This window comes from Sphaerodactylus townsendi, linkage group LG01, assembly GCF_021028975.2.
Source record: "Sphaerodactylus townsendi isolate TG3544 linkage group LG01, MPM_Stown_v2.3, whole genome shotgun sequence".
Lineage (NCBI taxonomy): Eukaryota > Metazoa > Chordata > Lepidosauria > Squamata > Sphaerodactylidae > Sphaerodactylus > Sphaerodactylus townsendi.
The window spans coordinates 19,851,180-19,869,033 of NC_059425.1; the positions used below are offsets into that span (position 1 = coordinate 19,851,180).

At 48.9% G+C, this 17,854-nt stretch overlaps 1 protein-coding gene across 1 annotated transcript; it reads left to right on the forward strand.

Moving 5' to 3' along the window:
* The first annotated feature begins 140 nt into the window (after positions 1-140).
* Positions 141-14,765, forward strand: EEF1G (eukaryotic translation elongation factor 1 gamma). The gene is made up of 10 exons (XM_048512857.1): positions 141-286; positions 1,438-1,596; positions 3,959-4,022; positions 5,176-5,318; positions 7,274-7,417; positions 8,007-8,136; positions 9,436-9,628; positions 11,969-12,141; positions 12,229-12,353; positions 14,463-14,765. Exons 1-10 carry the CDS (start codon positions 272-274, stop codon positions 14,619-14,621), a joined length of 1,305 nt encoding a protein of 434 aa, XP_048368814.1. The 5' UTR covers positions 141-271; the 3' UTR covers positions 14,622-14,765.
* Positions 14,766-17,854: the final 3,089 nt, after the last annotated feature.

A 17,854-nucleotide genomic window follows, 5' to 3' on the forward strand; every position in this document is an offset into this window, starting at 1 on the left:
TCCAACAACCCCTTCCCTACGGGTAAGCCTGCTTCAGAAAGAAAGGGCCACGTGCGCAACACAGCAACGGTTTTGCGGTGGTCGTCTAGGAGATGACGGACCCCCTCAACCGCCTTCTTTGAGAGCAAGGCCCCGCCCCCTCTAGTGACGTATTAGAAGAGAACTCGGGGGCGGGGCGCTCGAGGAATGTCGCGCCTCTCCGCCCGGACGCTCCGCAGCTGGCTTTACGGCAGCCTCTCGCGACGCTCCTCCTTTTCCTCTCCTCGCTAAGATGGCGGCGGCCGGGGTGAGCTTGCTGAACCGTTGGCAATCCGTTTCCATCCGGGCTCGGGGGTGACGCCCGAGCTCTGGGAGCGGGGGAGGTTGAAGGGAGGCCTCCCGCCTTTCGGGTGGAGTAGATAGGAGCGGGAGGAAGCCGCTTGGACGGCGGGGAGGCGGGCTGGGAGAGGGGAGGCGGAGGGCCGGGGTGGGAAGGGGAGCGTTAGTTTCGTTCCCTGGTATTTGGGTGAAAGTAATTCCGTGGGGTGGTGGGTGGATGTGTGGGGAGGGGGACTTGTGGGCCTTTCAACTCTCCTGGGATAGCTGACATTCTGGGGGTGCTGTAGAGGGTTACCCTGAGTGTTCTGTGCTTTAATAGCTTTGTAAGGTTAGGGGTCCCCCCTTCCAGCGCTGCTTTAAGAAGAGGAACTTTCCCGGGGTCGGCCCTTGTTGTGGTTGGTTTTGATTGTGAAGTAGAGCATCTCTGTATAGAGGCAGGCTATCTCTGTGTGCCAGGAGGGGATAGGCAGTAAATCATCACTTTTACATTCATGCTTAGCACGTGAATGTCCAGCGGTGTACCTGGCAGCTGTTGGAGACAGAGTGCTGCGTTAGATGAGACTTTTTGGGTCTGATGGTGAAACGTCATGTTCTTGGAAGTGCTGCATTGGAGGAATTCTTGGGAGAACACTGGTGGGATGGGGTGTGCTGGAGGGCTTTGCGGCCCTGTCCTTTGGGCGAGGCGTCTGATTTCGTGGATTTGTAGTCTGATAAGATTTTGGACCCTGGTTGTTAGGGAGGATTGAAATAGTCAGGTTTTGCAACATCACTGTGACTGGATGAGAGTTGGGGTGTGCGGTCGAAGTGCTGCCTGGACATCCAGGAATATCCGTGAGGCAAAGTTTCAGTGGAGGGTGTGTCTGAGAACGATGATAGAGCATTGGGATGGGAGGCTATCTCAACGCCCTGCAGTATGTCACCGTTGCGACATTGGGGGCGAGCTGGAGGGCCTGGTACCTGCTGTGGAAAAGAGATTAAATCCTGCAATTACCTTTTAAATCATGGCACTCTTATCCTTTTGGTAGGAAAGAATATAGTCTGCTTACAAAAGCAGGTTTCCCATCGCTGTTCAGGGTGGCCGAGTCAAGTTGCTCACGCTGTGTTTTGTTCTCTTTGCAGACTCTCTACACCTACCCTGAGAATTGGCGGGCATTCAAAGCCCTCATTGCTGCTCAGTACAGTGGCGCCAAGATCAAGGTCCTCTCGGCCCCGCCTCAGTTCCACTTCGGGCAAACCAACAAGACCCCAGAATTCCTGAAGAAATTTCCTGCTGGGAAGGTGAGTTGTGAGGCTTGCTTGGGGTACCCGTCACCTTGTCTTGCTCTGTTCCTCTGGGCTTCTGCGAGCTGGTGAAATTGGAGCTGCCTGTTGGAGTGCCAGGGGACTTTAGCAGGAGCATCTTGAAAGGGGATTTGGGTTGAAGGGGCTTTAGGGCACTGCTGGGAACAAGCTGCAGCTGAAACATCACTATGGTCTTGCTGGCTCACATCTGATCAGCTCTGTAGATGTGGACTTGCTTGGAGCGCTGCATAATGAAGTTTATTACATGGTTTCACCATGGTGTAGTGGTTAAGAGCAGGTGGATTCTAATCTGGAGAACTGGCTTTGATTCCCCACTCCTTCACCTGAGTGGCGGAGGCTTATCTGGTGAACCAGATATGTTCCTGCACTCCTGCATTTCTGCTGGGTGACCTTGGGCTAGTCATAGTTCTCTCTATACTCTCTCAGCCCCACCTACCTCACAAGGTGTCTGTTGTGGGGAGAGGAAGGGAAAGAAGCTTGTAGGCCACCTTGAGTCTCCTTACAGGAGAGAAAGGTGGGATATAAATCCAGACACTTCTTCTCTTCTTCTTCCACACATTCAGAGTGGTTAGAGTGACTGATTATGTCTGGTCTCCAGTGCAATGTCCGTGGGGGCCGTCTCACGACCCAACACCTTTTCTCTGGCACCCATTAAGTGTTTATAGGAAGTGGATGGGGCCACGTAGAGCTTTTTACCCAACGAGGCTTCTGATTTATTGTCTTTCTGTGCAGGCTTTAAAAAAAATGTTGCATTGGCAGCAACTTCCAGTGCAGGACAAGGTTCTACACTGTGGTCCTGAAGTTAAACTGTGGTAATAACCATTTTGTAAATGGCTCTGCCACCTATGGTTATACCCACTGTGGCTATGTCCACTGTGCCACATCAAATTTCCAAGTGTATCCACAGGCTCAAAAACTTTGATCCCTGGCTTAGCATTTGGGAGGCCTATAACTCAATCCCTGCTCTATCCTGGAAGCTTGCTGGGTGCCCTTCAGCCAGTCACCCTCTTACCCTCACAAGATTGTTATGAGGAGAAAATAGAGGACAAGAATACTATACAAACTGCTTTGAAGTTTCTATTAGTGAGAAAAGTAAAAGTTCCATTGTTATTATCTTTATTGCCAGTGGGAGGGCACAGGGACTAACCTAAGGGTCATTTGATGATTTTGTGATGAAGACAACTTTCAGAGTAGGGTCCTTCTGGCTCACAGCTTGCTCTCTTAACCACTAAGCTGTGTCCAGTTAAGATATGCCCATATTGGGACTCAGAATGCTGGTGTCTTATCTTGGAAATTTTCTGTTGAAAATGTTTATACTTTTAAATGTATACCTCGCCACACAATGGGTTGATGTGACAGAACATGAACAGGTACCAAGGTGGTCCCGTCGTCGTCCCCGGAAAATATCCATTGTTAGTTCACAGTGAAACTGTTTTTGGAGCACTTGAGGCTGATGTTGTGATGCCAGCTGGCATATTGCTAGAAAAAAGTGGTGGAGTTCATCCTGGATTATGCAGGGGCTGCAGAAAGACCACCATGTTTTAAAAATTAATTTTATATTGAAAGTAAGTTAATATAAAAATAGATATAACAATATATAAAAGAATAAACTTTCACAGATAAAAATGGCTAAAGGTTGCATATGTATATGTTTGTGTGTTTTATATATATATATACACACACACACATATAAAGTACGGTATGTCTGGACTTTTATCATATTCTAGATTATATAAAGCCATTCTTATCTAAGACCACCAATTTTTTAAAACTTTGCTTACTACTGTCCACAGTATATAGAAGAGTAGGAATAAGGGTAGGCTGGGATGCTAGTATTCTATATGCAAGGATGAGTTCTTTTTCTACAGTACGCTCTGTCTTATGAGAAGCTTTTCCTTGTTGAATCTGCCGATTGTATTCATTTTAGTGCAAATATCTTATGGTTTTGATTTCTGCCTGCTTCAGAGATGCCATAGTACAAGCCATGGGCTTTCATCTTAATGTATTGTTGAAGGCTTTCACAGCTGGAATCACTAGGGTGTTGTGGATTTTCCGGGTTGTACGGCCGTGTTCCAGTAGCATTTTCTCCTGACATTTCGCCTGCATCTGTGGCTGGCATCTTCAGAGGATGCCAGCCACAGATGCAGGCGAAACGTCAGAAGAAAATGCTACAGGAACATGGCCATACAACCTGGAAAACCCACAACACCCTAGGCTTTAATCTTTGTTGCCACAGGCGTGGCCAGGGAAGCAAGTTGGCCCAGTCCTGGCCCGGCGGGCAGTTCAGAAGCAGTCATGTTTTCACCAGTTTCGACTAAAGATGCACTGTTTTTTGCAGGTTCCAGCCTTTGAAGGGGACGACGGCTTCTGTGTGTTTGAGAGCAACGCCATTGCACACTACGGTACCCCCAGTTTCTCTTCTCTCTAGAGATATGTAGGCCCAGGAAAAATCAGGCAAAAAAAGGGTTTTTTTGCGACCAGTTTTTCGATGGAACATTTGGAAATTTGGAAACGTTGGAAAAACTCCAATGAAACATTTTCCCTTTCAGAATTAGTCAAATGCTTTTAAAGACAAGGTGGGCATTCTGTAGATGTATACCGCTCTTAAATCCAAGATGCATTCCTGCACCTAGAAGGATACAGAAAGTCTGAAAGCAGGGCTTTCATTGCACTCAATAGTTGTGTGCCTTCTCTTGTATTTTTTACCTGTCTTGCAGTTGACTTTTTTACCTGTTCCTCAAACCGCTGGGACACATTCACCTGGAGACTAGGTAAAACGGAGGTTATTGCCCTACCTTGCAAGAGGAACAAAAAAAAATCAGGAGGTGTGTCAAAAACTGCACCAAATTGTGAGCGGGAAGTTTCATTGAGAACTGAGCTCTCTCTAACCAGATAGCAAAAATTAAGGTCCATCTGCTAAGATAGCATAGGCTGCATCAGCTTGCAATTTAAAACTAAAGCATAACTGTTAAATCCCATCAGTATTTCAGATATTGCAATTTTATATGCTAAGTAACTTGTGCAGTATGCATTTTATGTTGGTAAAACAGTGAAATTGTTTTACGGATGATAGCGAAGTAAGTATTGCCTATATTTCCATTTCCCCCATGGCTTCAAAAACATTTTCCAGTGGTTTCAAAACTTCCAGAAACTTTGCATCTCTGCTTCTTTCCGCAAAAAGTGGCAGATGGATTGTCTTTGATTGACACTGAACAAACTGCACCTCAAATTTCATATGGGTCGGAAATGGCTGCGAGTGGAGTGGGGGATTGGACATTATGAATGGGCAGCAAAAACCCTGTTTTGAGGAGAGCTCCACTAGCAGCCATTTCCAACCCATGACTGTCCTTGTGACTCAGCCCACGGTTCCTTTAAATGAGATTGGGGACTTGACACCTGAGAACAGGCTATCAAAACCAGATTCTGTTCTTGGCTTTATGCCCCCCAGTGCCTCCTGTCTTATCCCAGTGCACATGGGGAAATAGTTGGGCATGGGGTGGGAAACCACCTTGACTTAACCCTTCCAAAGGTAACTGGCTGTTACCTTTCTTCCAGTCAGCAACGATGAACTGCGAGGAGCCAGCAGGGACGCAGCAGCCCAGATCATCCAGTGGGTGAGCTTTGCCGACAGCGACATCGTCCCCCCTGCCAGTACTTGGGTCTTCCCCACATTGGGCATCATGCAGTATAACAAACAGGTGAGTGCTGACTTTCCGGAGCAGCCTTATACGGAATCAGCCCATTGGCCAATTGAGTGTAGGATCCCTGTTCCGACTAGTAGCTTCTCCACATTGACATGGGGCACAAATGTCTTGCCAGTGCTGGTAGTAAAGATTCTGGGGCTTGAACAAAGGATCATGTGTAGGCAGAGCAGGTTCTTTTGTTGAGCTGTGGGTCCTATCTTGTGTGGGATGCTTGGACCATGAACACGGAGCAGGGGCAATCAAGCTGTTTTCTAAATCCATTGTAGAAGCCTTTTTAAAAAAAGTTTCATAGCCTTCACAATGACCCAAAGAGAAAGCTTATCAGTTTGTAAGCACACTGTTGTTTCTCTCATATATATTTATATTTATATATTAATATTTATATATATATATATATATATATATATATATATTTATTTATTTTATTAGAGTTTTATACCGCCCCATCCCCGAAGGGCTCTGGGCGGTGTACAACATATAAAAATACAATATAAAACAAGTAAACATTTAAAGCCGCAATAAAAATTTCCAGCTCTTGTTCCAATTATATAAAAAGCTCAGCAAATTAAAATGGCGTCCAGCATTCCTATAGTAAAAAGTCCCTCCCCCCCCCCTTAAAGAGGGAGGCATGGCGTGTCTCATTAGATGACAAGTGGCCCAGATGTCAGGGCCGAAGAAAGGGGGCACTATTAGCGGCTGGTTCCTCCAAAGGCCTGGCGGAACAGCTCCGTCTTACAGGCCCTGCGGAACTCCCCAAGGTCCCGCAGGGCCCGGACAGCTGGAGGAAGAGCGTTCCACCAGGCCGGGGCCAGAGCCGTAAAGGCCCTGGCCCGTGTGGAGGCCAGCCGCATCACTGAAGGGCCAGGGACCACCAGTAAATTGGCCTCCGCCGATCGGAGAGGTCATGCGGGGACATATGGGGTGATGCAGTCTCTAAGATACGATGGTCCCAGGCCGCGTATGGCCTTAAAGGTCAACACCAGCACCTTGAAGATGATCCAGAACTCTACTGGAAGCCAATGCAGCTGGCGCAGCACAGGCTGGATGTGTTCCCAAGTGGCGCTGCCTGTTAGCAAACGCGCCGCTGCATGCTGGAGCAGTTTTAATCTCCGGATCAAACGCAAGGGAAGGCCCACAAAGAGCGAGTTACAATAGTCTAATCTGGAGATGACTGTTGCATGGATCACGGAGGCCAGATCCGTTTGGGAGAGGAAGGGGGCCAGCCGCCGGGCCTTACAATTTATGTTGTAAAAATTCCAGTATTTAGCAAATTGAAACCAGATATCTGGAAATATTGAAGCCAACTCTTAATTTCCGAGTACATCAATATTTGTAGTCCATACGTACCAGACTTTATTTAACAGTCGCCTCAGTGGTGGAATAGATCGTTGTTTCCACTTAAGGTCGTCCTGATTGCAATAACCAATTGTTGTAAGAGATTCTTCTGATGTTTTCCCGTTCTATACCCTGTCCAGACAAAGATGACAGGAGATTTGTGAATTCATTCCCATTTCCTGGAGTGGCTTTGTTCCATCGGGCTCCACTTGGGTCCTTGGGGACAGAAATAGGTAGGTACCAGGACCCAAGTGGAGCATTCTAGAACAAGCACAGTCCAGAAAATGGTGGATGAATTCACAACTCTCCTGTCATCTTTATGCTAAGCAGGGTATAGCTGAGAATTCAGATTCAAGATAAATCCTTGACATTGAATCAAAAGCAAGACACCAAATAACTTCTGTTTCTTTGTGAACTATGTTCTAGAGTGGATGTGGTAGTCATTTAAGACCTTTACATCGTAAGGCTCCTGTGTATCCTTTGAAGAATGACATATTTATTTTAAGTTTTACTGTGCCACAGAGCTTCAGGTTGCCACAGCAGGCCAGCGCGGCTTCCCATTTGGAATTTCCTCCATAAGTTTTTGCGTGTGCGTGTTTTCTTTTTCTCTCCAGGCTACAGAATATGCGAAGGAGGAAGTGAAGAGGATTCTGAGCATCCTTGACTCCCATCTGAAAACCAGGACGTTCCTGGTGGGGGAGCGGGTCACACTGGCGGACATTACAGTTGTCTGCACTCTCCTCTGGCTTTACAAGCAGGTGGGTCCCTGGCGGCTTGCTAAGGAAGATGGCTGAGCTACTGCTGCCTTGAATACCATTAATCCCTCACAGGAGAGGGAAATGGGCCGGATGGGATTTGTTCAGCTTCTCTGGCAAATAGGAATCTGCGTAGCATGCGTCTCAGGGTAGCCAGGACTGAGGATTGGTTTGATCACCTGCTCCATTGCCCTAAGTTTTTGATGGGGAAGTGTTCACTGCTGAGAGAGCAGGGAAGAATAGCATCTTGTCTGGGGCTTGGGGCTATCATCACATCTTCCCATCTTGCTTGGATGGCTGCAGAGCTGTTTGGAGATGGTAGAACAGGCTCTCGGCTTTGCTGTGCAAGAAGTCTTTTTTGTAAATGTCGAGGTGGCGTGGGGAGGGCTAGAAGATCCCAGACTTGCCTGGTGGCTGTTGAAAATCCACATTCAGCAATCCAAAGAAGTTGTAAAAATGTTCCCCTCTTTCCAAGCTGTTACTGCAGGCACAGGAATCTCAACCTGTGTATTCCGGAGGGCCAAGTCAAAGGAGGCTTGTTCTAAGTCTACCAGCTCGTGCCTAAGAACTTCCTGGTTCTCTTTGTCGACAGGTTTTGGAGCCATCTTTCCGCCAGGCGTACGGAAATGTCAATCGTTGGTTTATGACGTGCATAAACCAGCCACAGTTCAAGGCCATTCTGGGAGAGGTGAAGCTGTGCGAAAAGATGGCACAGTTTGATGGTGAGGACAGCTGTGATCTCTGGCGTTTGGCTTCCCGTGGCTCAAGCAAAGTTCATCCCTGTCCTTTCTCAGATCTGGGGGGCGGGGGATGGGGAGTCTGGTTGATGTTGACAAGTGAATGGGAGGAAGGCAGGGGTTTCTTGCCAGCATTGTCTGCCGGTGTTCTTTAAAAAGGGGGCAGGTTGGAAATAGTCAAAATGTCTTCAGCAGCTAAATGGAGGGACGGAGGGCGACTGTATCCCCTTTTCTCTGATTGCCTTCTGCTTGCTGTCCCTTGTTATACTGAGCTACAGACAGCTGATGATGTATCTTGATGTATCATTATCTTACTCTATGTAATTCAGTAATGTGCAGAGTGTCGCAATAACAAACTCAACCAGTGGGTATGCAGGACTGTCCTGCACATCCATTGGTTCAGGGTTTGTCGTCGCAACCAAAACAAGACACTTGGCCTGGTGGAGCAGCAGCAGAAAGCCGCTTTCCCTACTGAGCCCACCAGCACCATACCCCTTCCCCAACCGCCCTCTCTCTACCTTGAGGATGAAGCCCAACCCGGTGGAGCCCTGCCTGCTGGGTCCACCAACACCATTCCAACCCACTCCAGGCTAACCCCGCCAAAAGCATCCCCCTTCCCCCGCCCAGCCTCCACCCACGCCGAAACCCAGGCCCCAGAAGAGATCCCTACACAGCATCACCCCCTGTGAATCTGCTGGATAGAAAGAACATCTTCAGAGTCACTCTTCCCCATCCCCCGCTTTCTGATCAGAGGTGGGCTGTTATCAGGGCCTTCTCTGTTGCACCAGCATTGTGGACCTCCCTGAAGTTTTCTTCGTACCAAATTTGATACATGAAGGTGTCTGTTTTTATTTTGAAGTGCTCATGTTGCTGGTTGCTATATTAATTTGTACTGTGCTGTTTTGTGTGTATATTTCATTGAGAAACAAGACATAGAAATATTACATTCTCTTGTTAAAAGTGAAGCTTGAGTAGAAATTCTGGGAAAGATCTTTGGCAGGTTTTCAAAATTGGGGAGCAGCTGTTTTGTTGTCCCCCTTGCCCACGTCTAAAATAAAGTATACCTGTGTGCAGGTCAGACGATTGTCACATATGAGCCTTATCCCGAAGTCCCATCACTTGCTCTGAGTGGTGATTTTCCAGGGGTTTCCACCAGGGATCTTTCTCGAGGGTCTGACCAAGGAATGTCTGCAGATTGAGCCTGGGACCCTTTGATATGTAGGACAGGCATTCTGCCCTATAGTTGTGGCCCTTGCCTGTCTAATAAGATGACTTATCTTGCAGCTAAGAAGTTTGCCGAGAATCAGCCCAAGAAGGAACCCTCCAAGAAGGAGAAGCAGCCGAAAGAAGAGAAAAAGGCAGAGAAGAAAGAAGAGAAGAAACCAGCGCCTGAGCCTGAGGAAGAGATGGATGAGTGTGAGCAGGCCTTGGCAGCTGAGCCCAAATCCAAAGACCCCTTTGCTCACCTCCCCAAGAGGTGAGGCCCAGGACTGGAGAGAAGGTGTAGGTAGTCAGAAACCTATGACTGTGTTTCAGCTTAGCGGATAAAGGCCAAATTTCTCTGTCCCCTCAAAATTATAGGGTAGGGAGGGCAGCCCTGACCTGGATGACCCAGGCTGGCCTGATCTCATCAGGTTCCAGAAGCTAAGCAGGGTCAGCTCTGGTTAGTATTTGGGTGGGAGACCACCAAGGATCTCCAGGGTCACTATGCAGAGGAAGGCAATGGCAACCCACCTCTGTCAGTCTCCTGCCTTGAAAACCCCTACTAGTTTATTTTTATGGGGCTTGCTATCCCAGCCAAAGCTGGGCTCAAGCAAGTTGACGCACATAATGATAATACAATACAATTCCATAAAATACAGCCAGCAAATAAAAACAATAACATTACAGTCCGCTCCCCTTACAGTTTGTAAAGATGGCGACAACAATTGATCACATCAGGGATCAGTTTCAGGTCCCAAAGTAGCCTCAAATTTCTGTCCCGCCCTCCATAAGCAATAAAACTTGATAGGGGGAGGAAAAGGAGGCATAGATTAGGAGCACAGCAGCCTCAACCAAGGCCTGGTGGAACATCTCTGCTTTACAGACCCTGTGGAACTGAGTAAGGTCCCGCACGCCCCATCAGTGTCAGCTGATAGATAGTTCCACCAGGCTAGAGCCATGGCCGGAAACTAGGTTGCCATAAGTCAGATTAGAATCCGCTGCCCTTAACCACTGCACCACGCTGGCTCCTGGACTCCTCACTACTGAGCTTGAGTAGAGTACCCCAGGAAACATACCCAGATGTCCTTTGTGGCTCTAGCCTGCAGGCGGTTGTCAGTCGAAAGCAAATAGGCTGCCTCCCGTTCTCCCATTCAAATGATATTGCTGAGCATCCCAAACTGCGTATTGTTGAAACACATCATACCACGACATGCCTGTGAAGATGCCAGCCGTAGATGCAGGCAAAACGTTGGGAGCTAAAACTACCAGGCTACAGCCACACAGCCTGGAAAACCCATAACAGCCCGAACTGCTTTATCTCAATTATTGGCCTCTCTCTTGCTTGGCAATGCCTCTCCCAAGGTCTTGGACAGAGAATGGCTTGCCCCGTCACCTCCCCCCCACCCCCCACCCCAATCCTTTAATTGAGACACCAAGATTTGAATGTGGACTTCGTCCATTCTCATTTTACAGGTGAAGGATGACCAGAATTCTCCAGGGCAGTTTTGAAATTTGGGATTTTAAGCTATAAATGCTGCACCTTGGTTCTTTAAAAAGCAAACGGAGTGAGAGGGGCATGCAGTGTGGGGCCTCAGATTGGCTGAACAGCTGCAGCACTTGCAATGTGGCTTGGGGGCAGGGGAGATGGATTTGCCGCTTTCCCAGTCGGCCCTGCTAAAACTGGCACATACAAGTGTTGGTTCACTGAGTTGCCACTAGGGGGCAGGAGATGGCTGTTGCTTGGCTGTCAACTAGGCCCAAACCCACTTTCTCCCATGCCCTGGCATGTGCCTGGGACAGACTTTATGCTCCATTTTAGCTCGGCTGGACTGGGAGCAGCTCTTGCTTGTGGCCTGGAGAGATCTTTTTGCCAGAGCTGTGGGCGGTTAATGACCAGTGCCCTGACCGTGTTTGGAGGAGCAAGGCCAGTGGAATGATTGGGGGCTTGTGCCAGAACTGTTCTAGCTGCAGAATGAAAGCAGCTGCAATAAAAGGGTGTCCCCATGTGTATAAAGGCCTATAGCTAACAAATAGACGAGGGGTCTGCAACCTGCGGCTCTCCAGATGTTCATGGACTACAATTCCCATCAGCCCCTGCCACCATGGCCAATTGACTGATGGGAATTGTAGTCCATGAACATCTGGAGAGCCGCAGGTTGCAGACCCCGGAAATAGACTGAAGAAGAAGTATTGCCTGCTTCTGCATAGTAACCCTGTAATTCCTTGGTTGTCTCCCATCCCAGTACTAACCAGGGTCAACCCTGCTTAGCTTCTGAGATTTGACAAGAACAGGCTATGCAGATCAGGGCTGGTTTCCAGGGAAATGTTCAACTGTGTAACCCAGTGTCTGTCAGCTATGTGTGAAAGCATTTGGCATTAACTCCTTTTTTCTGCTGCTGCAGTTGACTACCTGTGTGCTTGCTTTCATTGTTTTCATTTGGATACCTGTGGGGGGACATGCAGGGATTGTGTGTGTCAACCTAAGAACTGTGGGGCGTGGCACAGTCGGTCACAGGTAGCCGGGGTCCTCTGGGAGGAGGAGGAGGTTCCCGCAGCTGGAGAAACGCTGGCTTCTTTTTCATGTGCCACGTCTAACCGGCAGCTCTTCTCCTAGCTCCTTCGTCATGGACGAGTTCAAGCGCAAGTATTCCAACGAAGACACCCTCACAGTGGCTCTGCCCCACTTCTGGGAGCATTTTGACAAGGAGGGCTGGTCCATCTGGTACGCCGAATATCGCTTCCCTGAGGAGCTGGCACAGACATTCATGAGCTGCAATTTAATCACAGGTAAGCCCCTGACCCTTTCCCCTCCTTGGGCTGGCAGCGTCCAGAGAGTCACTTCCTTTGTCCTCTCTTCCCCCCTTTGCCCCACAGGAATGTTCCAGCGCCTGGACAAACTGCGCAAGAACGCCTTTGCTTCCGTCATCCTTTTCGGCACCAACAACAACAGCAGCATTTCAGGCATCTGGGTCTTCCGTGGGCAGGAGCTAGCCTTTCCGGTGAGTTCCAGGGGGGAGGGGGGGGCGCCTTGGGCAGACTCACCCCAAAGTAAGAGTGCCCTGTGCTGAAATTGGTAGTGCTCCTGGGTAGAAATGTGGTGGATCTGTTCAACCAATGAGAGTGTTTTTCCTCAAGCTTCTTCCATCAGTGGATGGCTCCTTGCACTAGGGAACAGGCCCATAGGATTTCAAACAGTCGCCTTGTAAGAACACCTGTGCTTTGCCTTGGCTTCCTTCTTTTGCCAGAGGACTTGAGGCAACTGTGACTTCAGGATCTGCCTTGTATAGAGTCAGACCTGGGGCCTCTCCCGGTCAGTTAGTCTAAAATAAATGTTACCTCTTTGGATTGAGGTGGACTGAAGTCCCACGACTGTTAGATACAAGCTTAACGGAAGGGATAACCTTTGTTATCTCAACAGTAGCTTAGAAGTGGGCTTTAGAGAATCTTTTTGTTAGTTTTCGGCATATAAAAATTTAATCCCAGGAGTTTGTAATTTGATTTGTAAACCGTACATCACCAGTTGTGTACATGGGTCTCTGCACATTTCCACTCAGGACCAAACTGGCTCACTGCTCCTAGGTCAGGTGTTTTCAGACATGCCCTGAACTTGAACTGTTAAACAGAAGAAGTGTTTGTTACAAGGGGCTCTGAACGAAACTCGTATTTTGCTGGTGAGAGTAATTGAGTGCATACACAGGCAGGTATTTGAGGGGTTTTGACAAAGGAAATCATGCAGTTATTTACTTACTTACTTACTTTATATCCTACCTTTCACCCTAATGGGACCCAAAATGGCTTACATCATTCTCCTCTGCTCTGTTCTTCAGAACAATCTGGTAAGGTAGGTTAAGATTGAGAATTTGCGGCCCAAAGTCACTCAGCAAGCTTCCATGACAGAGCAGAGATTTGAACCCCAGTTTCCCAGACTCCAGGTTGATACTGTAACCACTAAACCCCACTGGCTCTCTGGCCCCCAGCGAATAGCGCTACCTCATCAGAGCCACTCCAGAGCAGGTGGAGTGCAGAACCTTACAGGTGCGCTCACTGCCTGTGGCTTTAGAGGAAAGTTAAAAATCACTGGGGTGAGATGTGTGCAAGGATTATTGCTATAATGTTCAAAGTGGCTTGCATCAGAATTCAAAACTAGTTAAAGCAGCTGGCAAAACATTCTCAAAATATTGTCGAAGGCTTTCATGGCCAGATTCAACTGGTTGTGGTGGGTTTTCCGGGCTGTGTGGCCGTGGACTGGTAGATCTTGTTTGTAACGTTTCGCCTGCATCTGTGGCCGGCGTCTTCAGAGGTGTATCACAGAGAGAAGTGTGTAACACACTATTCTTAAAATAGTAGCCTCAGGCTGATCCTGAGACTGGAGCAAAAGCAGAACAGAACACATGAATGCCTGCAAAGAAAGCATGCCAGGAGAACCTCCCAAGGAAGAGCATTCCCGAGATCCACCCCTTCCTGCTGGGTACCTGCCTCCCTTCATTTGCCAGGGGATACCTCAGGAGTGACAGGAGTTCCCATGGGATGGGGAAGTTGTCCAGATATCCTACACCCTGAACATTTTGCGGCCTTACTCCAGTACAACAGTTTGATGCGTGTCCAAGATCTCGCTAGGAATCCGTGTGGGTTTTGTGAACCAGGGGTAATATGGTCACAGACCTGTGGCATCTGCTTATCATCACCCTTGCAGTGGTGTTCTGCACCAGCTGTAGTTTCCAAGGGAACTTCCACGGCAGCCCTGCCTGCAGCTCATTATAATAGTCTAGCCTCAATGTATTCAGAGGGTGGATAACTGCAGGTTGGTCTTTTCTTTCCAAGAAAGGGCACTTCTGGGTGTTCCAGCCGTCCTCGGATTAGTAGCCACAGGAGAGCAGTGGCGAGCTGCCAAATAAGCCATGCCTGTGTTAAAGTGTAATTTAGCTTGCAAAGACTGTGCTGAACTTCAGCACAACATGAGCTAAGAGTTGTTCCAGCCCCGCTTCCGTTGCATCAGTGGAAAGCTCTGGCATTCGCATGGGGACAACCCTGGCCTTCTGGGTTGTGCCTGGGATACGCCCCTTCTCTCCTCTGCAGTAACCTGATCGCTCTCCCGTATCTTTCCTCAGCTGAGTCCTGACTGGCAGGTGGATTACGAATCCTACGCTTGGAGGAAGCTGAACCCGGATAGCGAGGAGTGCAAGACGCTGGTGAAGGAATACTTCCTGTGGGAGGGGGATTTCAAGCACGTTGGCAAGGTCTTTTGCCAGGGCAAGATCTTCAAATGAGGGCACGGCAGGAAGACTGTTCCCAAAACACGGACCTAATGCAAGACAAAGAGCCTCCAGGAGCCGCCAGTAGCAGAAACATCTCAGGAGGGAGAGACGGCCCAACATTCTGAGACGTGTATTAAAAACCCAAGTGTGCTAGTAGCTTGTGTGTCGGTCTGCTTCCTGGCAGAGGGGAGGGTGGGCCTGTATCTTGCGGGCATAGTTCATAACCCTGTGGCTTGCTAAAGTGGCCACGTTGGTGGTCGACTGTCTCCTTTGCCAGCTGTTTGGCTGCTGGATCCAACCATGTCATCTCTGAGGACTGACTGAGAGAGATGGAGTCCGTGGATATGCCCCACCTTCTTTGTGTGCAAAAGGTTATGAGTTCTGGCATTTCCACTTAAAATATATTTGGGTAGCAGATGCAGAGACCACAGAGAGCTGATGCTGTTCAGATGAGGCAGTTCTGAACTGCGAGACCAGTCGAGTCTGGCCAAGGTATCAGGCAGTTTCCTGGATTAATACACACAGCACAGCTTATTCCTGTGTCTCAGTGCGTTTCACCGAAGACCAGGGCAGCATGACAGCTTTAGATACGGTGTTACTCAGCCCCCATGTAGATACAAGTCTCCGCATGGCCTGTCCCCAGGATTACATGGAGCCCAAGCCCCCTAACAAAGCGATAGCGTAAACTCGATCAAACTTCAATCTGTGCACGTTAACCCAGACTCTGGGCCTTTGTTGACAGGGCTTAAACTGGACAAGGGGTGGTCCCTTAACAAGCTGCTTGGCAGGTTTCTGAGCCCCAGCCCAGCTTAGTGCTCTGGGGATGCCTCTCTGCAGGGCGTTTGTCTTGACTCATTAACAAGGTGGCTGATGAAAGCGGGGTGTGCTTATCAGCATTCAGTGTTGTAAGGGCCAAAGTTGAGGACAAACAGGAAAACCGCACCTTTGGTATTGATTTAGGCCTTGCCTGGGCAAACGAAGCCAGCGATCGGAGCGTTGCTTGATACTCCATCTACCTCAGTGGTTCTCAACCTTCCTAATGCCGCGACCCTTTAATACAGTTCCTCATGTTGTGGTGACTCCCAACCCTAACATTTATCCATTTTACAGATGGAGAACACTGATGCAGAGTCTCAGGCCCCGACCCCCAGGTTGAGAACCACTGATCTACCTGGGGATTCTAGGCAGTGGCCACCAGTGTACCCTCTGGGAGTCCCATCGAGGTAACCGTGCCGTTAAGGGACTTCATATCCACTTCCCAAATGTCAGGATGGTGTTCCATGTTGGCACAAAAACGATGCAGAATGTTTTCATTGTGCAGCTTGGCGTCCACTTTGCCCTTGTGCTGTTTGTGAGACTATGGCCCATCCTTCCCCAAATGAAATTTCGGAGGGCTCAGTGGGCTGGGGAATTGGCAGAACACACACACACCCCTTTCCAATATGTAGTCTTTGGAGCAGCCTTGTTGGTTATAGGCCTCGGCTGCCGCTTTCAGATTTGTCAATGGCTTTCTTAATGGTAGTGGACCTATTGGTAGTGGGCCTGTTTCATAATGGTGGTGGGCCTGTTGCCAAGCTGTTACAAGAGAACTATTGTGTAGCCTCAGGGGTGTGCCCTGTAAGAAACTGCACACTCATGTGTGGGATTGTTTGAGCACGGTGGCTCTCCTTGGCGTGTGCTTTGGAGTTTGACCTGAGCCTGAAGTTTCCCAGGGCAGGAATCTCTTGGGGAGGAAAGTCCAAGTTAGTATGAGCAGCAGAGGGAGAAACCTGCTTGGAGACCTTTCTGCTTGAACTGGGAGAAAAAACCCAGCCTGAAGGCCCTTCTTAATCTGTCCCTGAATGAAATTTCCATGTGCAGAGACAGCCCAGAGACCGTTTGGAACACGGCCAATGCTGGGACTGCAATCTACCCTTACGCAGTGGCTAAATAGAACCTTCCCCGTCAGAGGCAGTCTACCTCTGCCAGTTTGCAGGGACCAGATGACAAGCCTTATCTGTTACCCTATAGAGGGCAGCCAGATGCGGCTGGAACGCCCACAAGCCAGGCACACTGGCTGCCCCCTTTGGGGAAACATAAGGCCTAGCCTAGATTGACCTTGCCCTGCTCCAAGCAAAGTAACAGTCGCCCTTCTCTTTTTAGCTGTATGAATGGAGGTATTGCTGGGGCCTTTTCCCATGGCCTTTACTTGGCCTTTGCAAAACAGCCGTCCTAGGCTGTGGGCAATTGCTGAGATCGGCTGCAGGTATTTTCTCCACCCCTCCTATTTACTGCTGGCTGTCACAGATCACATGCTTGATGCTCCCCCACCCCCCCACCCCCATTCCAAATTTGGAGTGCATGGCTGCCGTTAATCGCATCCATCTGGTTTCTCCAGGGCCCTCGGGAAGAGTGAATCATGCAGGCATCTTGAGAGAGCGGGTGGGGCTTGGCTGCATGCTGCCCCCTTTGTTGTGTTTGGCCACGGTGGGGGTGGAAGGACCTGGCAGGGATAGGACGGTCTTGGCCCCTTGCAGAAAAGAGGCCGGAGGTTGCTTTGTCTGCTGCTCTTCCCTCTTTCTCTCAACCTTGCCCTGCTCTGCAGTCAGTGAGCATTTGATCAGTGTGATTTGGGGGTGCGGTCTTGATTGGCAACTTACAAGCGCCCTTCTAACTGGGAGGCACTTGTGAGGATTGGTTTGGACATGAGGAGAGCAGCCTTGCTGGAAAATCCAGTCACGCTCAGAAAAGATGAAGGCGGCAGCAAAAGAGGAAAGACTTGGCATGAGGGGAAATTGACTCAATAAAGGAAGCCATGAGCTTCTCTTTGCAAGGTCTGAGCAAGGCTGTTAACAACAGGATGTTTCTAAGGTTAATTCATAGGGGTGACACGTGCACATGCCGATGCTCGCAGCCTGGTGATGAACTCTGGGCGCATGCTTGTGGAGTAAAGAAAAGACGGGGCGAAACCTTTGAGCGTGCATGGAACGCCTTGCCATTCGTAACCCCACACATTGCTTACAGGCCTTAGGGATGGTCTTCTTGCCTCCTGCGCTCACATGGGTTTGCGTGAAAACTCCTTAAATAACTTCAGTGGAACCTTGGTTTTCGTTAGTAATCCCTCCGAAAAGAATTGATGAAAACCAAGGCAAACTTTTCCATAGGAATCCATGTAAATCCACTTAATCCGTTCTAGGCACTCAAAAAAACATACCAAAAACACATTTTTTGGTGAATAAACATGGTGTTTAATGCTGAAAACAGTA